Source organism: Crocodylus siamensis, chromosome 3, assembly GCF_052110815.1.
Source record: "Crocodylus siamensis isolate JL-2025a chromosome 3, ASM5211081v1, whole genome shotgun sequence".
Classification (NCBI taxonomy): Eukaryota; Metazoa; Chordata; order Crocodylia; family Crocodylidae; genus Crocodylus; species Crocodylus siamensis.
This window is the reverse complement of record NC_143397.1, coordinates 12,216,206-12,243,315: the sequence shown is the minus strand read 5'-3', so window position 1 is coordinate 12,243,315 and position 27,110 is coordinate 12,216,206. Positions and strand designations below refer to the sequence as shown.

Below are 27,110 nucleotides of genomic sequence, written 5' to 3'. Positions count from 1 at the left end.
TAAGTCTGCAGAAGCTAATTGGAAATGTTCCAATACATTTGCTTCTCCTGTGGAGGTGAAATGGGGAGAATACGGGTTTGAGAGCATTCCTCTCCCCTTGGAAAACTCCAAAGTTTCAGTACTTTTGTCTGGAAGTGGAATCTTATTTCAATCCCATCTGCTTTGGCTTCAGTCCTTTGATTATCAAGCTATACAGCTGTGGGCTCAAAGAACTGGGGACATTCAGACAAGGGGCAGGGATGGGCAACCTGAGAGCAGTGCTCTGGCTGAGACCTAAGGCTGGTTCTCTTTTTCTTATGCATTATTAACAGTACTAATGGTAGCACAGGCAAATTCTACACTTGGAGACACTGTGCAGTCCTATCGCATTAAAATCCTGTCTCCTGTGGAGTTATGCAAGTGTGAACAAGGGCACTTGGTCCTTTAATTTGGCCTCACCATTGAGATGCGTCAGCAGCACGGAGGCACGAGCTCAAATAGATTCCAACTCGCACCTCTGCAATAACACTGCCTTGTGTGGCTGAACCTGGACTCTGAATTTGGACTCTGAATACACAGAAAGCTGATTGTGTTGAATAAGCAAGTGATTTTTTCCTCCAATCCATTTACTTTTTGACCGAGAGAAATTAAGCTTGTACCTGTCAGGGTCCCTGGATGTACTTTAGGTTAATGAGATGGAACCTGGTAAATTCCAATTTAAAAATGAACTGATGTCATTCTGGAATTATTGTGTGCAAAAAAACCCAGAAAAAGTGTGTGTGTGTGTGTGTGTAAGTGTGTGTGTGAGATATTAATTACACCGGTTGAATCTGTATGTATATTAAATAGGTAAAGCCAACAAGTTCTCTTTCATTTTGTAGTAGGGGAATTTTCACTCAGTCAGTTAACTAAAATGGATACCCCATATATCAAAGGTCAGATTTCCAAAGGGCCTCAAACCTGTCTCTGCTTGTGTCTGTGTCCAGAATTTCTTTTACATGTGATTTTTGTGCACTGTTATTGAAGCATACAATTGAGAGAGCTTATAGCCAGTTGGCCTGGTTCTCAGTGCTTTGCACCTTGCGCAGCCAGTTACATTGATCTGGCCCATGCCATTACCTGGGCAGAATAGAAGAGTGTTTATACACTTTGCATAGGTATGAATAACAGCCCTAAGTAGAAAGAACTGGAGAATTGATTTGTTTGGATACGAATCCTTCTGCCATTGAAAATAGAGGTATATTCTTACAATTGTTTGTATGTCCCGTTGTGTCCAGAAATACCAGATGCACAAACAGAGGCTGTGCCTTGAGAGTTTAAACCATAGAAACACCGGGTAATATATATGTTAAATAATGTGCCTTTTTCCATGTTGACTTGTGGTGTGGTGTGGTTTGGATTGGCTGTGGTGGCTAACAAGTATTCTGACTAAGCTATGCATCTACTCATCTAACTCTACAGTACTTGGCTAAATAGATTTAGATATCACTGTTGAAATTAGAGGCATTGGGGAAATGGGTTTTCCTCCGTCTAGTAGATCCTTTAAATCACTGCAGACCACTACATGAGTTACAGGCAGAATTGGGGCACAAAGATGGAAGTCTCTGTCTGTGCATAGAAACTCCTTGGGATTCACTGGAAAAGCACTGTGCTGACATCCAAACCCTGCCATCTTCTTCCGCTGCTGCTGATGGTGGTATTATCCATGCATACTCTTTTGACCTGGGTGGTGAGGAACACTGTGGATCTCCACACCCATTTGATGATCCTTCCTGCTCCTTTTCCTACCTTTTTTGTGTAACCCTTCTGCTAAGCACCTGTCAGCAGCAACAAGGGCTGGGTGCAATTTTGGGGTACTAAATATATTTTACCTTGGCTCAAGCCACCACCCAGACTACCTGGGAAACACTAAATGAATCACTAGGATGTCCACTAAAACCAACAACCCTTCCCTCGCAAGCAGTGTAAATGCAAAATCCAAGTTTATTATAAAGAAAAAAGCAAAAGTAAACCCTCACTATAATTTCATAACACTACAAACTACAAAACAAAGTCTATAGGTGGCACCCTCTTGGGAAGGCTTTCCCCATACCCAGGCAACCTGGGATTTGGGGCTCCACAACAGGTAGCTCTGGGGTCCTGCACCCCTATACCTGCCCTTCAGCAATGGGATAGAGAGTGGGTCCCACACTGGAGAGTCTTTGAGCTGCTCCATGGGTTCACCATGCTGCAGGGAGCTGCTAGAGAGTGTAGGTCCTTTAACTTTGCAAGGGCCCCTCCTTGCTCCCTGCAAAGCTGTAGCACTGATCTCCACTGCCACATGGTGGCTTTAAAGGGTTAACTGCAGCTCTTGTTAGCATATCACACCCCCAAAGTTTCTAGTCCTAATCCCAGCTCTGCTGGGGCAGGGAAGCCAGCCAAACAGTAGAGAAGCCTGAATTGCAACCAGCATCAACCACACTGTTTGGTCAGGAAATAGAGCTATAAAAGCAACAACATGTGCCAGGCCCAGACATGCAGTGAACATACAGCGGAGCTCAGCAATACAGCTGTGCTGAGACACCACAGCTGTAAAGCAATAAAAGAGGGATTCACGCCTGTCCTGCACCAGGGCCCGAACATACAACAAAAGAGTGCCAGACCTATTTGGCTGCAGCCTGGAGATTTAGTCTCAGCTGCACTGCTATACTGAGACCTGACAGCTATGAAACAACAAAAGAGGGGCCAGGCCTATCTTGGCTTGGACCTGAACTGTAACTAGCACACAACCGCACTGCTTGGTTGGGGCATAAATTGCAAAAGGGACAAAAGATGGCCCAGACCTATTTCGCTGGCCCTGGACTAGGCAGCCAAAAGCCAGCCAAGCCTATACGGCACAAACAAGAAGTGCCAGGGCTTCGCCCTGACCTAAATCTGTCAGCCAACATATGGCTGGGGTTCAGCCCCACACTGGTGGGCTGAAATGCAGCAGCTCTAAAACAGCCAAAAGGCCCAGGCTTATGGCTTCAGTCTGGATATCCAGGCTCAGTTGTACCACCACGCTTAGACACTACAATCCCCAACATGGGGGCCAGTGACCGCCAAGACCCTATTTCCTGGGCAGTCTGCACTAGGACTCATGGTACCACCCCACTCAAGGTTTATGTGGCCAAAACTGCCAGCAAGACACACAGCTGGGGTTCAAAGACAGCTATGATGAACCCAAAAGAAGTTGCAACAGCAACTAGAACATGCCATGCTCTCAGCCCTGGCCCAGAGCATGCCAGCAAAATTGCCAGGCTCCAAACTTGGTTAGTTTGCTGCAGGGATTGATTCCCCTCCTCTCCCCCAATAGCATCATCCCACTCAGAAACCAGACAAAAGCAAAAGAGGAAAGAAGAGGGAGAGAACAGGGCTTTGCCTTCATATAGCTTCAGTCGTCTTCTCCAGTGAAGAGGGGGACCCTCCCCAGGGGACCCCCCCACCCGCCCACCATGGGAAGCAGACTTTCTGGCTCCCAATTGAGCTTTCAGGCTTCAGCATCCCCAAGAGGGAAAAAGAGAGCCAGCCCAGGTGGCCTGAACCTCAAATAAACTTTCCTGACATCACCACAGGGTCCAAATCAGAATCGGCATCCTTTGAACACTGCTAATGCAGACAAGTAATTTAAAGGCGGCCAGCACTCCTGGTGAAGTGGCCGGAGTCACCAAACTGGTTCCACGGGTCCCTTGGAGGGACTTTTAAGACAATGGTCTGGACACAATGCGGGGAGAGGAGGTGATTCTCTTTCAGTCCTAAAGGAGGCAAAATAGACAGCACAAACAAGATACACAGGAACATCAAACCAGGTGTGCGGGGTGTTACATTTGTCATCATTACAGATGCATAAAAGGGAGCCCTCTTGTCAGCAAAGAATATGATACACTACTCGTTCTACTGCTGCACTGAAGTCTTGAACTACTTTTCCAAAGGGGAGGTAGAAGGTTTTATACTGCCCTGTGTAGTTTAACTTCCATTAGGAACAAAATAGGACTGTCTTCTCTGGCCTTATAGCTACGTTCGTTGAAGGAAAAATAGATACCTCCAAATGTGGAGGAGAAGCTTGTGCTGTCAACTATATTAGAGGGGTAGCCTAAGAGAAGCTAATTTGTGACAATATGAGCCTCATTGTGTTGCCTAGGTCAGTATGACCTTGGGAGATTGACTGCCTAATTACCAGCCATCCAGGCTGCTGGTACCTGCCAGCGCTTTTGTGCATGTCTGCCTCTGTCTTCCAGATTCCTGCAGGGTTTGGGGAGAAAGGAGCCCTTCCTTTTAGGGCTGGTGTTTGCCCAGTGTTTGGGAAGCATCTGCTGAAGCCCTTGGCTTACCAAAGTGTATGCAATACATCTCAGATGTAGTCTAGAAAGGGGCAAATCTACCCTGCCATCTGCCTGGGTAACTCCTGGTAAGTTTTATTGGCAAAGAATATGAGTTACTCAAATGGGTAATTCAGGAAAATAGATGCTTATAGCCCAGAGCTAGCAGAGGGGGGAGTTTACCACCCTAAGCAAATAGCCTATGCCATACCCTGAAGATCACTAGGTTCACGGTCTAGATGGAAGGGACAGATTCTGTGACGGAGCTGAAGGATTGAGTAGCAGGGCACCCCATCAGTTGTCTGCTGCTGTGAAGGGAGGTGGGGGCAGCAGTAGTCATTTAAGCAGCTGGATCCTAGACCATTTCAAGCTTTGAAAGTCACAAATGTTTTAGGTCCCTCCGCTGTACACCTGCATTCCCCTCCCACCCCTTCTGTGGGTTCACCCTCTAGCCAGCAGATTTTACAGTTTAATTCATTTTTTGCATTTTGTCAGCACAGCTTCTGCCTGCCTCATAATGTCAGATCACTCTTGGTCAGACCGACCACCCTTAATGAGAGACTCTGGGTTAATCCCTGAACTGTAGAAGATCCATTCTTTATTCCCATTGTGGGACTTTCCTTCTAATCCCACATGTGATTGCAGGTACAGTCCATGCTGTGAATAAGCGCTGTGAGTAGGGACAGACCATACACATCCTCAGTAATTTACACTCTTTTTTTTTTTAACACTGGTGCAAATTCTACTGGGAATAGGAATAGGCAGACATACAGCTCTCCTGGGGTAGCTGCCTACAGCAGGTGATTCTTCCTACGCCTTGCTACCACAAAGCAGGAAATAGTCTAGTTGTCTTAGCAAATGGCTACCCTGGGCTGGAAGCAGGCCAGTGACATCTAAGCCATTTTAAGCTACACCATTGGAGCTTGACCTCTAATTTTTTTTGTAGAGTATTTCTGCACCAGACTGGGCTGAGTTACTTCAGTGTAGAAAGTTTGTGTAACATCTCACCCAACCACACATTTGGTCCAATAAGAGCTATCCCTTGCTTGTCAGACACAGCTGTACGTGCAAAGTGAGTTGTTTGAACTTTCTAATGCATTTTCCAACGTAGTTACCTGTTTATCCGTGCAACTTCATTCTTTAAGCTTGACTGATCTACCGGTGTGTGCAGTTTCAGCTGGGAACACAAACAAATACATTTTGAGCTCACAGTGAGGGTGCTTTGAACATTTAAGTCAGGATTAAAACACACTAGATAGCCAGTAGTTTGGTTTCCTATGATGAAATGTTTGGGGGATTCGGTTTTATGGTATTCTAAAATTTCAACATTAGCACAGGACAGTCCTTTATATCATTCCTAAAAGCCTATTATGTGTGTCATTCTCAGTGACCATGTTCTCTCACGAATGCATCGTTTTCTGAGTTCTTCCATTTTTCATTAGTTATAGTTGCAGTAGAGGGTCTCTCTCTCACATGGGTGGAAACTTGGGGTAACTTTTGAAACCTTGGCCATCTGCTGGTATAGACGTGTGCAGATCAGATTATTCTGTTTGTACAGACAGAAATAATGTCCTGCTTTATTCTGCAGCAGCTTGTTTTTGCTACTTTATTGGTTCCTAGACTACCAATAACAATAAAATCAAACCACATAGTGCACATACTGCTATGTAAGATCTGGTAAGGTATCTTGACTTGCAACCTTCTCATTTTCTTTCCACTTTACCTTCTCCACCACTTGCCCATAGTTTAAAGGCCTTCTTGCTTCAGTTCAAAGCATCTCACCCTAAAATAACGTAGCCACGTGAAATAAGCTCTCTTCCAAGGATCCCAGCCTATTGAAGTGACCCTGTTACCAAACTCTCAGCTTACTGTAATGTTTTTGGCTCTGTGTCATTTCAGATTCCCTATGCAGCAAGCTTGATCAGGAAAGAAAAGCTCGGCACGCACCTCAGCAAAAGCTAAAAGGTGAGCTGATGAGTGTACTCTACAGATGGTTCAGCTGGCCTATTTCTGTTTATAGCATTGCAAGTATTAGGGCATTCCCTGTGTTTCATAGCAGGGATGTTATTAGTACTGATCTAAAAGTTGTGCTTGTTGTTATATGTTTGTAACTCTACCCTGATGATACCTAAATGTTGCTAGCAAGTTATAGATGTAACACAGGCCCAAATTGTGGGGTTTCCTTGGCAGGGAAATACCCTATAGATGAGCTGTTGTGGTATCAGATGCACATTATACTAATTTCTCCAGCTGCCCAAAGGTGTTATTAAGCTTTGTTCTCTGTGGAGGATACTAACACACATTTGGAGAAGAGTCGTTAGCTGAGCTAATGAAAGGGAGGAGAAGGAAATGGGTACACTATTAGGGCACTTGTCTTTAAAGGAAAAAGGAATAGGCAGAGCAGGGAGCTGATTTCCATTAGCTAGTGCCCCCCAGCTTCTCTGTACTAGTGAAGGAAAAAAGAGAAAGGGTTAGGAGTGTGGAGGAAGAAAGCACATAGAGCAGACTTAGAGCTGTTATGGCCTAGCCCTGGATTGGAGCAAAAATTATGAAAATAAAAATACTAATGACCACAAAAAATATTTAGAAGCAATAAGCATAGGCATAAACAGATACAAGCCAGACAAATTATTCACAACCCCTGTACCACATCAGTGCACAGGTAGACAGTTATGAAGTCAGTGAAATCATTGCATTTATTTTCCTCTGCACAGGTTTGTATACTAGCGCATGTGAACCATAGACTCTTGATACCTCGGCAGATCCTGGACTGTCCAAACACCAACTTGGCATGCAATTCAAACAGGTTAATAAGTTTAATACCAAAAAATGCCTGAAAGAGAAGGAGCTTGGGACCTGCATCAGGGTAATTCAATCAATGAAGAGCTGATCTAAAATAAAATAGTTTGCCTGACCATGGCATTAGGCTCCTAATTCTTTCCTGCGTGGGGCCAGGTTTTCAAAACCAGACATTCCCGAAAAAAGAAGCTGTTGGAACCACTCTGCCAACGGGTGGGATGCCTCATCCTTATGCGCGGAGAGCACGAAGGATTGATGCATTTCTCATGCTGTTTTTGTTTTCAGTGACACACCATCCCTGCAGACAACAGGGATTTCTCTAAGTAGACCCTAGTGCTTTTGAAAGATTAGTGGTTACTTAAATGCTAAGCTAAATCAGCCAAGCAGAGAATCGCAACCATATTGCTGGAAGCAATTTCTGTTTCTCAATGTGCCAAGCTAAACAGAGCTGCCTCCAGAGGAAACATGTGTTTGTGTGTATGTGTGCGAATGCGTGCATGCATGCATGCTCACACACGTACACTGAGGGAGACAGAGGATCTTTGTATTTCTGAATAACTGCAGACTAATCAAGTAAGGCCTGACTTGTCTGAATGAACATGGTCTTTGAGTAGCCTTGCTATCCTATTCTACTGTGAATATCAAAGAGAAGCTCTCAAAGCAAATGTTAGCCTTCCTATGGTAACGTATACTGAGACCTATACTGCAATCAGTATCCCTCAGCAAAACCTCTGCTGCCACATAGTTTGCCTGGTGATGTGCTCCTTTTTATCAGCGGCCTTGCTCATGGATCATAGCATCACAGGGAAGTAGGGCTGGAAGGGACCTCGCAAAGTCTTCTGATCCAGCCCTGGTAACCTGTTTGAATTGTATGGCAAGTTGGTATTCAGACCGTACAGAACCACGAAATCATTTAATCCATCTCAAGGCAGGAAAATCCCTGACTAAACCATCCCATCCAACTCTGTCTAACCTGTTCATGAAAATTTCCAAGGATGGAGATTTCACAACTTCTCTGTTCCAATACTTGGCCACCCTTGCAGTCAGAAAGTTCTTCCAATTCTCCAGCCTTAATTTCTTCTGCTGCAATTTGATGCCATTGTTCATAGTTTCATCCCTAGACCCAGGGAAAAGTCTATCTGTGTCCTCTTCATAATCTGTATTCTTTTTATGCATGGTGTTAACTGAGGTACAAAGTGGGCACGTCTACATGAGACATTACATCGCCATAGTGACAAGCTATGGCAAAGTAGCTCATTGCTATGGCAAAGCAGCATCGGCAGGCACTAACCGTGACACAGCCCCTACTGCGCAGTAGCAACAAGCTCCCTGCTACTGTGCAGTAGTGTCAAAAACAACCCGTGTGCCGCTGAGACGGTGCAGGCCTCTTGAAGGCTCAGATCAAGTGTTTGCTAAGAGGCACATATAGATGCATAAAGGGCACATATGGATACCCCAGGAAGTCGTAAACTGACTAGAATCATATAGGGACTCAGGCTACTAAGAGACATCACATTTATCCTGGGATAAACCTTTTTATCCTGGGACAAAGTGCAATGGGATAAAGTTCCTGGGATAAGAAGTAACAGCAGTTTGTCCATGGACATTGCACAGCGCATCTGAATGATTATCCTGGGATTGCATCATTGAATCAATGGCAGAAAAGCAGCACTGTATTCAGCCGCTCTCTAAACCTAGCTTAGACGGGTGATGTGTGCACACTCCAATCCTGGGCTATTTCTGTGCTGGGACAAACACAGGCATAACTTGTCTAGGGACAAATGCAACATCTGTTCCTAGCCTCAGTGGCAGAGCCAAGGACAGCCCCTGGCATCCTAGTTCAAATTTCCCGGTATAACCACTAGATGACACCCTTGGTGAATAAGCGTTCTTTTACCTGTTACATGTGAATGTAAAGCTATGAAATCAAAGGGATAAATGCAGCGCTGTTTTATAAATGTTTGAGTAAAGAAATCACGCACTGGAATTTATTAACGGTAACATTTGCTTCTTTTTTGTAACTAACAGAAGCACACGACCCTCTGCAGCAGTTCTCTTATAAGGTACAACCCACCGCTCAGAAATCTGACTTGTTTAAAGACTGAGAAAACAGAAGGGCTTGGGAATTTAAAAAGCAAGCAAACAAAAAAAATCAGGTTCCTCTGAACCCAAGGACAAATGACCTCAAAGCATCATGGACAACCATGTAAAATAGAATGTAGCAGCCATTTATTAGTAAAAAACAAAAATCAAAAAATGCCTGTCCTGGATCTTTTTGGTGGTACCAAAGTTTAGGTCTTTGTGTTTTTAGAAGGACGACTGAACTGGGTAGAGTCTGAGAAAATGCTGCGAAAGGGACCGTGCTGATCCTTTCAACGCCTCAAACGCTGAAATCGTCTGCAAGTTCATCTTTTGCTTTTGAATAGTGATTGTTTCATGGAAAGAAGTGTGTGACTTGTCAGAAGGGCCAGAATCACATTTGGATGGATGGATGGATGGTTGGATGGATGGATAGATTGATGGAAGGAAAAAGCGTTAGCCATACACAGTGCTTTTTAAAAGCAGACTGGAAATTCCAACACCTCCCCACTTCCAGGCCCCTGTTCTCCTCTGGTTCTTTGCCTGCTGTATGAATTAAGATTGTACTCTTCTGGAAATATTTTACAATTTAATATTGAGTGTAATTAAGAATATAATCACTGTTATCAAAAAAAAAAAAAGGTATTTAACTCTGTTGTAGTTTCTTTATCATTCATGTGGATAAAAAGTCTATAATAAAAAAACCCTAAAACTATGATGCCCTGGTTGTGCTTCCTTGGAATTTAATATTGTGTGTTCATTAAAGAGATCGGCAAATCCAATATATATGCTAGCAATATTTTTGTTTTCAAATATTTGAATACATTTTATTTTTAAGTAGAAGTGGCCAAGATTGTTATTAGAAGTGCAGAAATGGATAAATGAAGGTTATTTGGGAGATGCAGGGATGGGATTTTCAAAAGCACTTGGCAGATTTGACCTGAAACAGCATCTTTTAAGTAGACTTAGGCCAAATTGTGAGGGTTCATGAAAACTGCAGTCAGTCTCGTGGTATGTACAAATGCCCATAGTCTGTTCAAGAGTGTCCTTTATAGAGGCCATATCATGATCACTTCAAACCAGATGAATTTGCAGGGGCCCACATTAGGTTCCAGGCACTGCTTGACCCTGTAGCATAGATTTCAGGAGTATGGAGTACCTCATCCAGTCCCTCTGCACTGTTGTGAGTTTTGCTTTTGATCTAGATTTTACCCAGCCAAAGCAAAGTGTGAAGACACTCTGGGAACAGATCACACTGGTATAAAATGTAGAAGATAACAGGTACTTGGATGAAGGTACAAAAAACTACAGAAGCTGCAAGCCCTGTTGCTTATTGGGACAGGTAGTTCCTGCAGACTGGGTCAGACTCAGAGATTGTTATTATTCATGTACTAGAACACCATTTAATCCACCATTTCTATTTAACTTCCTGTATTTCAAATCTTGATGAGCACTGCCCATATAAATCCAACAACATTATGAGAAGAGGACCCCTAACAATTTATAAACAGGGAGCTAAATTTCATGGGTGCTGAGTGCCCACAGCTCCTATTGATCCCTGATGGGAAACTGCTAAAGTTGTACTACACTTTAAAAAGAAACATGCAGCTTGTGAAATGAATGTAAGTCTCCCACTTTGCAAGTTATAATACAAAAGACTGCCGTCAGGTTGACTGCAGATCCCTTTTGCTTTGAGAACTAACGACATAGGAAAGCAAGTTAAGAGTTGCTAAAGTCCTTGCTGGATCGGGGCCTGCTTGGTGGTACAAGGATTGTGACCTGGAAATAACCAAACAACATCAATTAAAACAATAAGCTTTTGTTCCTGGGTCTTCAGTCCTCTTTTTCTCCAGGGCCCCAGAACATCTTAATACATCTCTTCCCCCTAGGCAGGAGTGGGACAGAAAATGAAAGCCAGAGCCTAGAGAGGAGCAGAGGTTAGGTAGGAGCCCAGGGGCTGCAACTTGGGATGCATGTAGCCCACCAACCACCAGTTGGTCAGTCCTGTTTTAAGGTATCATGGCACCAGCCAAAAAGGTCTGGAAGATTGGATCAAAGATTTCAGTGCGACCCCTTGGTGCTCCCCTTCCCTTACAGCTTTTATTCCAGTTACTGACAGTGTGTTTGGATTCAGGGCAACTGGATCCTCATAATGAGAAATTTCATTGCAACCTGGAGCCTCAACTAAGTCTCTTGACCGAATTAGTGTGGAAACAGCACTAAACTCTCACTCTTACAGAAGACTTGAGTTGTCCACCAGGTTCCCATGATCCTAAAGAGACTTCCCAACAGCTGGGAACTGGCCCCAGCTGCAGGTAAATTGATGAGATTTTGATTAAAGTTTAAACTGGAAGCATGACATATTTTGGCAATTCCAACATATGAATTTCATATCAGTGCCAGTGGGAAGCTGTGCATATGTCAGTGCTGGAGAGAGATGCAATAAAGAGTGATATGAATTTTTTGTGTGGGAGGGAAGGCACTTTTAACCAACTGGCCGCAACATCTTCTCTTGTGAAGAATGATCTCTTCTGTAATGCTTACTGTGACGCATCTTACCTATCTGACTCAGAGGCTAACCCACACTATATGATAATAGCCTTGCTCAGTGAAAGATGACTAATTTGCTGTTATCAGAATTCTGAAGCCATTAGTTTGATAAAGTGCATAGAGTATCTATTGTATATAACAGATTAGGAAAACCCGTAGACCTAAGGAAACAATTGGCAAAAGATTTTTCTTTTTGTATTAATCAATTTTCATTCATTCATTTTAATTTTCTATTCATTAATTTTCATTCATGACGTTCTTGAATGCCTTTCTACAGAGAAGAATTAGTAGCCTATATGTTATCCAAGTTATTGATTGTGTGTGGAACAAATGATATTGCATCTTATGTAGCTCATGCAAATGACTTGGTGGTATATGTATCTGTTTTAAATTGTACATTCACATTTAATATATGTTATTGGTTAATTGTGCTGTACCATATAGCCAGGACTTGGAGTTGAAAAGTAGTCAAACTGAGAGTTCACTTTTCACACTGGTGAAGCTGAAGGCTTCGATCATTCATAGGAAACAAACATAAAAGGTCATGATTGCAGTCAAATCTACTTCAAGTGAAAGCCATCGTGATTTTTATACTATTGTTTGTTTCCTTCTGATCAACCCTCTGCTTTTTGTAGCTATTTATAATGCTCAGATCCCAGCTATTTTCCTCCCTGCAACAAACAGCCATCAGCATAAAGATTAATACTACCGATTGCACCCTGAGGGTGTGTTGACGTGCATTAGATCCAGGAGCAGTTTACTTTCGAGTAAACTACTCATGAGTGAATGCTTCTGGGAAAGCATTTACACATGCAGGGATGCTGGAGAGGTAGCAAATTTATTCGCAATTAGAGCAGTTTACTGCACAGTAAGTGTGTACACGTGTAGATGCACATGCTTACTGTGTAGTAAACTACTCTACTGCACAGTAAAGCATCTTGTGTAGATGCACCCTGAAGATACTAGATCACAGGCCTAAGTGTTTGTGCAATGATATTACTAGCTTGGGGCTTTCTTGCCTCTCTAATTCATACTTTCCCAAATTTTTCTCCCTTTGTTATCTATTGTTAAGGGCATTCGCTTGAAAATAATCTTCTTTCACCTACAGAACCTACAAAATCTTGAACCTTCTTCCTACTTAAAGTTACACTTTCTCTGCGTCTTATGAGAATGCACAACAAGGCCATCCTTTAGTGGAAAGTAGCGCGTGCCACTTTGACATGACATCACAAGATATTTTGATGGCATTTGACTTGCTGATTTTCCAGCTTTTGTTGTTCCTATTCTGAAATCCCTGGTGAGTCATGCCCCGTGTGTTGCAGAATAGCTACATACCTAAGCACCTGCTAAGTCTGCAGCTGCAAACAGTATCAATGAATGCCCTGATTATTAAAGAAAACATTCGTATCTTATCTCAGTACCAACCTGATTCAAAAAATGAAGCATTAACAATAGAGCCATTGGGAGCTGGTATAAAGTTTGGGGAAGGAGGGCTTGATATGGCTCAAGTAATGCATCACCCTTTGTTACAGGCAGGAAGTTAAAACACAAGTGGGTTACAACCAGTGATCAAAATCCACCTCAAAAAAATTACTGCTGGGTCTTTCCAATTTCTTAATGATCCTCTGTGTGTCAATAGGAGTTGGTCCTGGAGCTCTGGATGGCAGAAGACTGTGGAAGTGCAAAGAGCAGGAGCTGCTGCTGAGAGGACACTGCCTCTGTTGTATTTCCAGGTAATACCAGCAATTAAAATCAACTTTGCTTTTGCTGTTGATCATCTGCCATTCTTGTGTCCGTTACCTTTCACGAAAGGCTTGTACTTCAGATGACCATAAGCTTCATTATTCCTGTTTCTCAGGCTTTCTGTGATACCTTAGGGCCTGCTATGGCAAAATTACATGTGTGTAACATTAGCAGCTCCTCGTTGGGTCTTATTCTCATTGAGCTAGATTGTTTTTACACCCACAATCGGTAAGGAATGGTATGTAACTGTAGCATGGAAAAGTTACCGAATCATACTTTCAACCCAATCTCATGTCATTCTTCATTTTTCATTATTACAGTATTGCTTAGCAAAGTGCAGTAACTCCCAAAGCGAAACAGTTGGGGATCCTGCTTTTCTGAATACCGTTATATATCTATAACTTACTGTAACTTGGACTTTCCTCTGATTTGAATCTGAATGAATAGAAAGCATGAACTCATTTCAGTGGTATTTAAGAATCTCTCTCCCCATTTTCCCTATTTCTTCCAAACAGTCATATAAAAGACTCTTTGGTTCACAGGGATGCATGTGAGATGAGAAAGTGGCCTTAGTGCTTCCAAGAGCATTTTCACTGGAAATACAGACAGGAGTTATAAATACAGTCGGACTAGATGATCTGCTCAGGTCCCTTCTGACCCTAGAAACTATGAAACTATGAGTTGTGGGCACTCAGCACCTAGCCAGAGGTATTCAGCAATCTACCACTTTCGGCTCCTTGTGTGCGTGCGAGACAGAGATCTTTCCTATAGGACCTATTCAAAGGAAGCCAGTGGGGAGATTCTTGTTCACCTTGGACAGCTTTGGATTGGGCCCATAAATCGTATAAATCTCAAGATTTTACAGAGGGTTTTTAAACAAAAAAGGGGGAGCAGCGGAGCAGGCAAAGGCATGAAGCCCTCGGTGCTCAGAAGTCCTCCAGCTCACATGGAATGCAGAAGCCTTTTTTCCTTGCTAATCCTAGTTCCTAAGACTCAAGGACCCCTTAAAGAATAAGAAGGGGCTTCACTTTAGCAGCCCCCCACACATCCACCCGACTGTGATGCCTCCAGCAGCAGTGACTTCCTCTCTCTATTTTAGGAAAGGAGAGGGAAGACTTTTAGGACTCAGCTCCTGCTTCCCAAAACAAGAGGAAGACGCTGCTGCTACTGCTGCAGGTGCTCAAATGAGAAATATTGAATTTGTGGAGTCCCACTGAAGTGGGGGGCCTCTGTCACAGCATAAGTAGCTTATGGATTAACCTAGCCCTGCTGTGACTATATCAGGCCTGCTCTGCCTCTACTTCGCTGGCTCTCCATAGAATAGTGTTGATATTGGTCCTTCCGAGAATGTAATCAAATGCATGCGCTTGGTCATGATCTCCCAGTGCTGAATGATCTGGGCTGTGACTGCCTAAAGCATCCCCCAAATGAGATTCATCTCCTTGGGTATAATTGTGTGGTTCTGACATTTTTTTACATTTGTACTAGGCATGTGGAAGCCAAGCTGAGATCACTTTGTAACTACTTATTTATAGGAACAAGCAGTTTAGGAGCTTACATCCAAAAGTGACTTGGGGCCAGATGTGAAAGGATATTTAGGTGCCTAAGGACGGAGAAAGTACCCAGAGGGATTTTCAGAAATTTATAGCTCACAGAGGTACTTTTGAAAATCCCACTACGTGCCTATCTGTATCATCAACAGGACTTTTAATTAAGTTCCTAGGTGTCTAATTTGCTTTTGAAAGTGGGAGTCAAGCTCCTAGATCACTTGGGCACTTATGAGACATATGTTTTTTCTCATAATACAAATCTCCATAATTAGACAACACCATGGTCATGTTTGGATCCTCCTTGTTTTAGTCCTTGGGTCAAAACAAGATTTCCACAGCCTCTTTAAATACTCCCAGGGGCTCATTTCACTGCAAGCTAAAGGGAGCATTGCCCTCTGTGTGGATGCAGGACTGGGAACCACTGTTGTAGTCTTAGCTCTATTATGGATTTGCTGTGTGACCTTAGCAAAGTCTCTGATCATCTTTTTGACTTAGCTTTGCTGCCTCTGAAAAGGCAGTTCTGTGCATTATATTCAAGTCAAGTTTTCATCAGGGTAAATGAACTCTCTGAGCTCCATGTTGCTATGACAAGCCAGCTACCAGCGCCAGCTCTAATTGAAAGTTAGTTCAGACAATGTTGTGCTATAATACAGCGCATTCAGTGTAGAACAGTGGTTCTCAATCCCGGTGCTGTGAGCTCCTTTTAAGGGTGCCACAGTGTCCCATGCAACATTGGCACTGTTGGATGTGCAAATACTTGCACGGTTCACAAGCTAAATCCAAAGCTTTCAAATAGTGTGAAAAACATTCTGCCCTGTTGCAGTCTCTCTGAGTAGTTTGCAACAGAACAATTGCTCTATTATTTTGTAGTCAAGATAGCAGTGAAAGAAGAGCTGGCATGTTGAGGGGTGCCTTGAGTTTAACAAGGGTCTTCAGCCTAAAAAGACTGAAAACCACTAGTGTAGACATACCCTTAATCTCCTCTTCTAAGACAGGCTCTGTGTTCTCATCATCCTAATATCCCTTCTCTGTACTGGTCCACTTTGAATTCAACTTTCTTTGCCCGATAAAATATATACAGTATTTCAGATAAGGTCTTGCCTGTTCTTTATACTGTGTTATTAATACTTTCCTACTTCTGCTGGAAATGCCTCACCTGCTACATGCTAAACTTCACTGTTTTATGACTGTATCTTGTGGGCAACTCTCATTATCCTGTGACAAACTGATACACCCGGGGCTTTCTTCTCCTCCGGCATGTCCTGCTGCTGAGGTTTGCCCCCCTTGAAGTTGAATAATTCCAGTATTACCAAAGCTTAGGAGTGTACTGACTTCCCTCTCACTGCCAAGTCACAGAAGTGATGTTAACTCATGCCAGTTAATGCATGTTACAATGCATCTATTTTTTCCTAGTGAGGCCATGGTCCAAGACTTCAGTTCTGTGTGCCTTCCACATCCAAATACCCACTGAAGCTGGCTGACTTTGGGTGTTGAAGGCAGGTGGCACAATGCCCCTCAATAGAGTCTAGCCTTTACCCCATCCTTTTTACATAAGAGCAGATGAAAGGCATTGCCTACCATGAGAATCCAGAGTCGAGAACCTGCGTGAGTCACCTGTGTACTTTATCGATCTTCTATAAAAGACAAGGATTATTATTACAGCCTACCATAAAAACTGCAGAGAAAAGAAACTGATTAGGAGAGGGAAACAAGTCAACAAGTACTCCAGAGATGCTTCAGACTGCATCTTCTCTTTTACTTGGAGTCTGACATGGCGAAGTCTATCGAGGGATCATCTGCAGTCCCAAGGTAATTCATAAATTTGCAGTTTCCTCTCTTTCTCTTCTTGAGTTTAGTTTCTGTGCTCAATGGGTGTTTTTCTGCCAATTCATTTTACGGCAGGAGAAGAGATGACACAGACTGTGGCTGGCAGGTGCATTTGATTAGTTGCGTTCAGGGGGAGGTGCAGGTGATCACCAGCTCTCGGGATCAGGTGCTTGGCTTTTTTAGGCTGTTCCTCGGGAGCAGTTCCTGGATGAGTCCGTAGTATTCCTCGTGTGAGTAGGACAAGAAGTTTAATCCAACACCTCTCCACACACACACACAGAGGGAAACAAATGTGATCAGTAACAGGTGCAAAGCACAATTGGAAGTAACAGGTGCAAGACAGTTGATCTAATTGTTTCTTCCTTCTGCTTTGCCGTTCCCTGTTTTAAAAAAATAGGGTTTCTTCTCTCTCTCTCTCTCTGGTTTCAGGGCATCTGAGTCTCACTATTTCCAATATTTCACTGTGACCCAGGCTTCAGGGTTCCCGATTTTAAATCTGATGTAACTTTTCATACAAATGTGAGAGTTCCTTTTCCCGCTCTGTGGAGTTTTATTTGCTTCAGTCACTCGGATTGTTTTGTACAAAAAATTCCTTTTACATGAATGTTAGTGTTTTAAAAAGAATAGGATATAAAGTGCAACCTGCACAAGCTTAGTGACTCGCTCTTTTGATACCTGAGGAAATACCAAAGGCGGTTGATTAAAATATTTATTAAATGTATGTCATCCAGATACAAATGCAATGATTCCACGCTGCTTTTACATCCTGGGAGAAGCTGCAGCCTAAATAGTGTAGAAGAACCAACACATTAACAGGGCAAGGAAGGAAATTTAAACATGAAGTGTGAATATATAGATATAAATGTCTATACATATATAAGAACAGAGATCCCTGGGTTCAGCAAAGGGGGAGAAAAAAAGAGACTTGACCTCCCTGTTGTTTAATGGAGGCTCACACCTGGGATTCTTTCAGTTATATTTTTTCCAGTAACTACATGTTTTAATTTTTTAACCTTGCCTTCAAGAGTAGAGGATAATCTTGGGATCAAGACATTGAAATGGGCAGCAGGAGATCTGGATATGGTTTCTACCTCTTGCATAGACCCTCTACCTGATCTTGGGCGAATCACTAATTTAAACAGTCTTCAGAGAAGAGACTGCACTGCAGAGTTCCCCTCTCTTCTTCCCAGCTAACCCCAGGCTAAAAGATTATACTCACTCTCCCTCTTTCCCTGGCCTCAGTTCTTCCCTGTGAAGTCATATGTGAAGAATCCCACCCCTCCTCCACACAAACAGCCTATAGCAGTGGTTTTCAACCCATGGTCTGCAGACCCTGGGGGTCCACAGACTATGCCTAAGGGGCCCACGAAAGATGACTGTGATCAATCAAAAGTATGAGAATACCAACACTGACTATTTAAAGGGGTCCGTGCCTCCATTTGAAATCTTTTAGGGGTCCACAAATGAAAAAAGTTGAAAACCACTGGCCTGTAGCATGGAGGGTGGGGCACAGTGGTCGATGTTTGAAGCCCCTTAGATTTGGGGAGAAATCAAACCACTTGGGCAACTGCTCTAAGCACCGGCCTACAGTTTAAATGGGGATGGCGGGGGTGGTCACTCTTATCACAGTATGAAAAGAAAATGGTGACTACCAGCATCTTTTTGCAGAGCCTGATGCCTGAGATGTGCCCTGCGAATGCCTCGGGGGATCAAGGAGTAAGAACACCAGTTTCCCAGATCCCAATCAGTTTGACGCATGAGCTAGGCATGGAGCTGCTCAGTGTCCTCGGGTGCTTCTGGGCATGCTCAAACGCAGAACTTGAGGGCTGCGGGGAAACGTAACCTCAAACACTGAGGCTCCAGCATTGGAGTGGGAGTCTTCAGCATCACAGTTTTGGATGTAGGCATTTAAACTCTTCTTAAGTCCCACTTCAGGCAGCCAAGTCCCTTTTTTTAGATTTGGCCTTTAACTTCTCTGTGCTTTACTTCCCCGGCACTGGGATAGCAGGACTTGCCTCTCTTAGGGATCTGGAGAAGATATGACCACAAGATGCTTAGCTACTCTGCAAGCATTTAGGTTCATTTCACTGTATTTCAGCAATAATTCACAGTGCGATCCCTTGTCGATCTTCTTTTGCAGCATGGCCAATGACAGTAACAGAACACTGCCCAGCATGTTGGCTTCCAGCAACGCAGGTACTTTCCTTTCCTAAAGTATTTTCTTATGCGTTTACAGTGGCTTATGCATGTATTCATTTGTATGGCAGTGGTGCTCAAAAGGCTCGATCAGTATCTAGCCGTCATTGATCCACTTGCGTGAAAGCAAAGAAAGACTCGGTCACTCACCTCAAAATTGAAGTATTCCAGGGCAGGTAAGTGATGGGTAAAAGGATGTGGAGTATGTTGGCAGAGTGACTGGCAGAGACATGCTCATAACACCTCATCCCCAGGTGGGAGAAGAATGAAAACGAGGGACTTCAGCCAAACCCCAGACCCTTAGTCAACTTTGGGTCCGGCCCAAAAGCCAGACTGGATAGAGTGAGGCTGAGGGGCTGACAGCCTGTCGTGGCAGGAGAAGGGTGGGATGAGGGGTCTACTAACCAATGTCAATGCAACAAACAAAGGGTGTGTTCCAGAAATCAATTGTCCAAATTGAATGAGTGATGATAACATCAGGGAGCTGCAGAGGCTCCTTCCTTTCTGGAGCAAGGGAGGGAAAAATCAAGAGATCTTGTGCCCCAGCCCCCATAAAGAGGATTACAGGGTTGATGTAATCCTTGCAAGATCAACCCCAGCTGGTTCTGGCTGCCTGCCTTGGGGAATATAGGGCTCTGGCATTTCCTCCCAGTCACTTCCTCCTAATTGCCACAGCTATTCATGTGGAGTGGAGGAGGAGCCCCCTTGGCACAAAGGGGTTTCATTCCCCTCATCACTACCAAGCACCCAGTTTAGTCTCAGCAACACCTTATCTACACCCCAGGGTATCTTGAAAAGCAGTGAGCTAACAATGGGCACAACAGTTAGGTTAATGGGACAAGGCTGAAGCCCAATAACACATGTAATACAGCTGCATAATCTAAGCCAGAGCTGTCCAGTCCAACTTCTGAGTAATCGGGAGGCTACAGGCCCCCCACCCACATACTGTCTACGTGCCTCACTATCGTCCATCATCTCCTGCAATGGCCTGCACTGCATAGGGTCTCTGGGTCCTCCCAAGCCCTCCACAGGTGCGCTCAGCCACGGGGCCTGCACTGGTCTGCCCCCATGGGTGAAGTCAGGGAGCGAAAGCCAGAGAGGGAGAAGCAGCCCAGAAACTCCAGTAACAGAAACAAGGGAGCAATGGGGGAAGCAATACCTGAACAGGGAGCCCAGGGCACCATAGTTTAACCCCTTAGGGGGCCCATGCACCTTGCAAGATGCCAGCTAAAGAGCTCTGATCTAAAGATTAAAACGGTAGTTCCCAAATTTTTCCTAGCTGTGGCCCCATTTCCAACTCGCACCCCACATTCTGATCAGCTCATGACTCTATTTCTAGTCCGAGCTCATCAACAGTAATTGAATTGTTGCGCCGCCTACATCCCAATCAACAGTGCCAGCAGAACCAGGAGACATGGGATCTGTTCCCAGCCCTGCATCCTATATCCCGTCTGAACTTTGGCAGGTCACTTCATGGCTCTGTGACATCTTTAAACAGACATCAGGCTGCCCGCCTAAAAGAGGAGCATTATATTATGCTGCAAGACCCTTGAATGAAAAGTGGTACAAAAGGAAAATGCATATGTATATGTGTTTAAATGCCTTCCTGACTTTAAAAATGATCAGCCTTTCCATTTATGTCTGCAGTGTTATTAAAAACCCAGCTCCATAACAAATATTAGAATTTTCAGTAACAATTAAAAACAATTAAGGAAAAGAAGCTGGGACCAGAGCACAAAGGGCTACATTTTTAAGACTGTTTCACAGCTGCAAAACTTACCTATGATTTTTGTATTTTGTGCAAGGTTCTTCCAGCTCTATTTATGAGATCATCATGATATCCATCTGCGGAAGTATGTTACTCTTGGCTGTGATTCACTTTGTGGTGAAAGTTCTCAGAAAGTAAGTAGCAGACTGCCATAGTGCCCCAAACACAAGTAACCCATGGTACTGATCTTGTAGCTGATATTTGTTTTGATTTGTTTCCATTGGGCTAGCTGTGAAAAATCATGCTGTACTGCCAAGAAGCCTGCTATAAATGAGGTGATCCTGGAAAATATTAAAATGAAGAACAATTGTTGCAGCAAGATTTCAACAGTGGATTTTACTGGGCCAGTATATGTAAGTTACATCTCAGAGCAGCACGCTGGACTCACGGAGCTTCTGGTCTCTAAAGAGACCTTTTCCAGTGGAGTGTTACCTTACTTTTCCTATGCATGCTCATTTACACCCCCTGATTCACCACCACTAATACAACAACAGCAATGATGACTGGTAGACCTTTCCATCTGCAGAGGATGATATCTTTCTCCAACCAGAAAAGTCTTTATTAGAAGAGACAAATACATGGCAAGTCCTGGGAGACATGCTAGCAGACTGATTCCACATGGCTGTCTTCATTTCCTTCACTGGAAGGGCAAATGCCAGGACATGGATCATGAAACTGGAATGTGCCAGGAGTGATTAGAGCAGCAGTGGGGAGTAGACTCTGCCCTTGTTTGTGTATGTATGTATATATCCTGTACTACAGTATATCTATGTGTAGAGTTGCATTAAAAGATGACTAAAGAAGTCAGGGATGGAGTTCCTCATTCAGATGTTCACTCCTTTTCCCCCACCAAAAAAAAATTCCCCCTGAAAAATTCAACCTCCTTCCTCCTCACTCTCTCTTGAATCTTGGCAATATATCAGAGCTTCTGTGTGTTGGCACATGGCAACAGTTTGGGGTTCAGCAAGGGCTGAGCCTACCCAGGAGCACCAATTCCTGCAGGCAGCTGGAAGTCTGTGCAGAAATGTGGTGGGTAGTGAAGACAGCATTAGTTTGCTCTGGTTTCCCACAGCATCCAGATGAAGAACACGGCTAATGGCAGCAGGGCTTCTTCAGTAGCAGGGTTGTGGAGGGCAGGGAGAGGGGAGAGACTATGTAAATACCCCATCTCTTTGCATCCTGGAGGTCTCCTGCCACTTTAAGATACTGGAGATCATACTGTAATCTAGGCTGGTAGATCTCACTGCCTGCAGAGACCTATGGATTTCTCTCCTCAATGGAATAATTTACAGGATTTTTTATGTGATTTTTTTTTTCCTATACATTTTTCTTCTCCCTAGAGGTTTGTCCACCCTTATGTATTTATTCCCACCTTTGAGTCCTAATTTAACCTCTTACGTATGATTCATTTGTGTCGGGAGCTGAGTGAATTTGTTGCTATACTGTGGGTGTGAGCAGTCATTCTGGTTTTTAGTCTCTGCCTGTCTCGGCCTATGAGTCTAATGTAGTATTCTCTATTAATCTTTAAACTGAGCACTGTGACCGTCATTATACCAATGAACTATGTCCCTGGCTAATGAAGTCTTGGCTGAGGGAGGTGTTACACTAGCTTCTTGAGACAGGAGATACCCAAGACTTTGTCTCTATCCAGGTGACAAGGGGCAGTGTCTCCCACAGACATTTTCACGTCCAGGGCAAGTTCTTAAGTTGGATCTTCCTCGTCACCTAACACTCGCATACTTCCCTGAAGCTAGGGAATTTAGGATCACGTTTGTCAGTAGGGATATTTCTGCATCTTAAACAGCAGTAATATAACCCTATTGGGGTTTTAACATAAAAAGGTATGCTTTAGGTAAAAGCCATTTGTGACCCATGACAACAACTGGCCAGCCCAGATCCCCTGAAATACCCAAGGCTGAGGCAAAATCCCCCATTTGTTGCTTGCCCCCTGTGGAAGGGGCAGATTCATCTGTGAGCTGGCACAGGCATAGGCATTTTGTGGACTGATGTGACCTCTGGAGTCTAACCTTTGTTCCTGCCTGATAGCTGCTATGGGATGTGGCAGGAGTACAAAATGCCTTGGGTATTCCCCACTGCTTAGCCTGGACAGCCTCCAATATGCTTTTGGCGTGAGGGTGTGCATGGTCAGAGGATACGATGCAGGCCCCTTGGCCCCAGGGGTATTCTCCAGGAAGGAGCTTGTGTGTGGGAAAACCATGCAGAACACTAAAGTTTTATATGTGCATGTGGAGAAAAGCATGACTTATGAGACAGCAGTTTGCCTGTTGTGTGGATGAACCATTCGTCATCAGAGACCATGGCCTGCTCATTCATCTCCAAAAAACAAAATCAATTTATAAAACGAGTGATTCCCCAGGAAGAACCATTTCCTCCATAATGGAGGCTTCATTTTCCCTGAAGAACCCAACAGAAAAGTTTGCAAACTGTGCAGTCCCATCCATGGCAGGAAGTAATAAATCCTAGGACTTTGTCTTCCATGATGTCACCTCCCCACAGCAGCAATCTGGTATTTAAGGGGAAGTCCATGGCCAGCCAATTGCGAGGGAAACCCTAATAACATGGCTCTGGTGGAAACATGCTGCCAGATTGAATACTGGAGACCCAGAGGCGGCAAAGTGGTATAGGCCTTTATGGAGAGACCCACACAGAATCCAGGGTTGAGCGCAGACCGATGGCCAGGTGAGACCCTATTTTAGATCCCCTGGTGTTATGTCTGGATTTGTCATGAAGAGACTAATGTCTTGTGTAACCTTTCCATCAAAAAGTTGGGGAACTATATCAAACTTTATATTTAAAGCGACTCTGCCATGTCTGAGCCCGGCAGAATGCCACTTGCTCGGATAAGGACTCGGCCACTTAGAATCGTTCCATGTTCTTTTGGAGAAGACAGGGAAAGACTTAAGTGTGTCACAGGGGCACAGACAAAGGGATGGTCTCTCCTTCATAGAAATATCAAACGGTCTCCTACAGGTATTACTTCTCTTGAAGGTACAAGGCACTATTACATACACAGAACTGAAGAGTTTGGCTAGTATTTAAAACAAATAACCGTGCATCAGAGCCTCTCTGAGATTTATATCTCAATGCTAAACTATATTTTGGCTCCCCAACTCTACCACCAGCCTATTGCAAGTACCTCTGTGCTTTGTGCCACAGTGCCCCATGAATACAAAAGAAAGCTTCCCAGCCTCCAAAATTCACAAAGCCACTGCCTTATCTTTCTGTAAATCCCTCCTTAAAGCCTGCTGCTGTTGTGATGCTTGCAAATCCCTGCTGTCTGACACTGGTTCAACACATAGGAGCTGAGACTCCCATTTCTCTGATAAGCTAGCTATTTTTATTATCTCATCCGCCCCCATTCCCCACACCTTTTCTTTGCCTTATTCATCTGTCATGTCCAGTCTGACACTTAAACTAAGCTTCCTAGGGCTGGAATCGTCCTCTGCAATGCATTTATATAGCACCAAGGCTGCAATGAGACCTTACCCTTGCATGGGGTATTTCGGCATTACAACAATACAAATAACAATATAATGGTGGGTGCATCTACACATGCCTATTAATGTGCAGCAATAAGCTCTAGAGCTTATCACTACAGAGCTTATTGCTGCCAGGTGCGCATCTGCATGTGCACCCGGAATCACAGTGCATCGAGCAGGGATGGAGCAGCCCCAACTGGCAGGAGACCCGCGGCTGCTCCCCCTGGCTCAACATACTGAGAAAGGGCTGGCTGGGGAACAAGATGCTCCAGTATGGAGCTATCTGGTAGGGCTGTGCAAAGGTTTTGTCCCTGATTCGATTCGGCCCAATTTGGTGGCCAAAACTCCGAATTCAGATTGAATCAGAGGACCCTTTACTCTCCGAATCAAATCCGAATCCTCCAAATCGATTCAGAGAGATTTGGAAAGATTTGGTGATTTGGACATAGACACAGCTTTAAATGTTTTTTCTACATACCTCGAGGTGGTTCGTAAGTGCTATGATGCTGGGGCGCATGGAGTGTCCCACAGGAGCACAGGCAGGGAGGGCATGCTTGGCAGCAGACTCGGAGGTGGACCAGAAGCACTTCTGGTCTACTTTCAGGTCTGCTGGGGAGCACCCCCCCAGCTCGGCGACTGTTGCCTCCTGAGTCTGGGGGGCACCCAGGGTCCCCCCTGTGCTGATCGCTGAGCCAGGAGGGTGCAGGGGACCCCCCGTGCACTCCCTGGTGGACCCAGAAGAGGGCCCGAGTACTTCTGGGTTCACTGTCAAGCACATGGAGGGCCCCCTGCACTCCTGTGAGATGCTCCATGTGCCCCACCACCGCAGTGATCACAAGCCATGTTGGTACCTTGAGATACATAGAAAAACCATTTAAACCCGTGTCTATGTCTGAATCGCTGATTCTCTGAATCAGCATCGAATCTGCAGATTTGGATTATGCCGAATTGAATCAGGGACAGTGATCCGAATCAACTAATCGAATCCCTTGTCCCTGATTGGGGCCAAATCCAAATCTGAATCGAATACAGCTGAATCTGCACACCCCTACTATGTGGCAGGCAGCCCCTGCACTGAAGCATCTTTGTGCCTGAGCCATACCCTCCAACGTCTATACATGCATTCCTGCAGATTTTTTTACTCTGCAGCAGGATGGTACTTATAAATCCTTGTAAATCCTGCTGTGGAACAAATTAATTTACTGCAGCCTAATCTGGGAAGACATGAAGATGCACAGTAAAAGACTTTTACTGTGCAGCTGATTAGTCTCATGTAGGTGTGGCCACAAATTACATAAAAAGACCATTACAGTTTCAAAGTCAAACATTAGGAAGTACCAGAAATGAACCTGGCCACCCATATCAGTTTGGCATTATTATGTTTTTAACTTCTATTCTTTATTTCCATTTGCTCCTTTCCTTGAAGAATTTATTTTTCACTGTTGGAACTGAGGAAGTCTAGGAAAAGAATAGAGCTATGTGACTTTGAAGAAGGTGGAACACAATTAAGTGACAACCTACTTACAGTTGTAGATATCGGCAACGTGAAACTGTTTTCCTTATAGAATTACTAAATCCCCCCCCCCCCAAAACATAACAGCTTCTTGAATGAAGACACAAGGCACTATCACATACCCAGAACCTAATAAGAGTTTACTCCAATGTTTAAAATAATTCACTGGGAGGTAGTCCTCAGAACAAAATTTATCCCTGCAACAGCATTGCTTTGACTGTGAAGGAAGTTAGTGACTGACTTCCCTATGCCTTTGTGTGCCCATTTGTAAAAAGGAACATAAGAAAACCTATCTGCTTTGCAGGTGTGTAGTACAGCTCACTAATCAAATGTTTATAGAGTGCTTTGTAATCAGTGGATTAAAACATTTGGATGTGGCCAGTGTGTATGTGTACCATGATTATTCCTTCTGAGAGCTAGAGGAGCTCATTTGTAAGTCCCAGGCTGTATACTGTTCGCTGAAGGAGGTTCTCAGGTAGGACGACTAGCTGTGGCTTGTGCTTTAGCAGCACAGGGTTTGAGTGCTAATTCCTCTGCTCCTGGGAAATTCTAAGTGGTCATATTAGGCTAAATACAGACATTCAAAAGCCTGAGGCAGAATCAATCAAACCTTCATGGGTTTCTCTAAACAGTGTAGATTGGATTGGGAGTGCACAGAACACACATTCATCTGTCAGTTTGGGGGCATGCAGATGCCTGCATTGGTGGAGGCCAGAGGCAGGGATGCTCCCTCATGCCTCCCAGCAAGCCAGAGGTTGCAGAGGGCAGGCAAGCGCGGAGCCATTCCTAACTGGCCGTTAGGCATATGCCCCAAACCCCCTGCTGTCACTGCAGACCCTCCTCTGTGCCCAGCCCTAGGCTTCCAGGAGAGCCCCAGAGCGAGTCACCATGGCATGCCCCCCACTACCGCCCCTGGCCAGGTTGCTGGACATGCCAGGTGACCCAGTCTGGAAGAGGAAGCAACAGGCTTCAAGGGGCCTAATCCTTCCTTCTGTAGAGTGCTCCTGTCCCTGCTGCCTGGCACAGGCCTTCCAGGTTGCTCAGTGCATCTTGCCAGAGCTCAGCACCAGCACCAGCCAGCAACACCTGCCAGGCAGCCTGGGAGGCTTGTACCAGGCAGCAGGGACAGGGGCGCTCTGTAGAGGGAAGGCTTAGGCCCCACAGAGCTCAGCACCAGTGGCAACTGGCAAGATGTGTCTGACAGCGTGGGAAGCTTGTGGGGGTCTCTGTAGAAGGAAGGAGCAGGTCTTCGGGCTGTCACAGATGCTG

At 44.4% G+C, this 27,110-nt stretch overlaps 1 protein-coding gene across 2 annotated transcripts in view; it reads left to right on the top strand.

Annotated features, from left to right (window-relative positions):
- SKOR2 (SKI family transcriptional corepressor 2) overlaps positions 1-9,764 on the top strand; it is a 36,688-nt gene extending 26,924 nt beyond the window's left edge. The window contains exons 7-9 of one of the 2 annotated variants that reach the window (XM_090037166.1): positions 6,216-6,281; positions 9,144-9,178; positions 9,427-9,764. In XM_090037166.1, coding sequence (XP_089893292.1) covers positions 6,216-6,278 — 63 coding nt within the window. In that variant the 3' untranslated portion in view covers positions 6,279-6,281; positions 9,144-9,178; positions 9,427-9,764. Of the gene's footprint in view, positions 1-6,215; positions 6,282-9,143 lie in introns of both variants that reach the window. The other variant, XM_090037165.1, reaches the window with a different exon arrangement.
- The last annotated feature ends 17,346 nt before the right edge of the window (positions 9,765-27,110 follow it).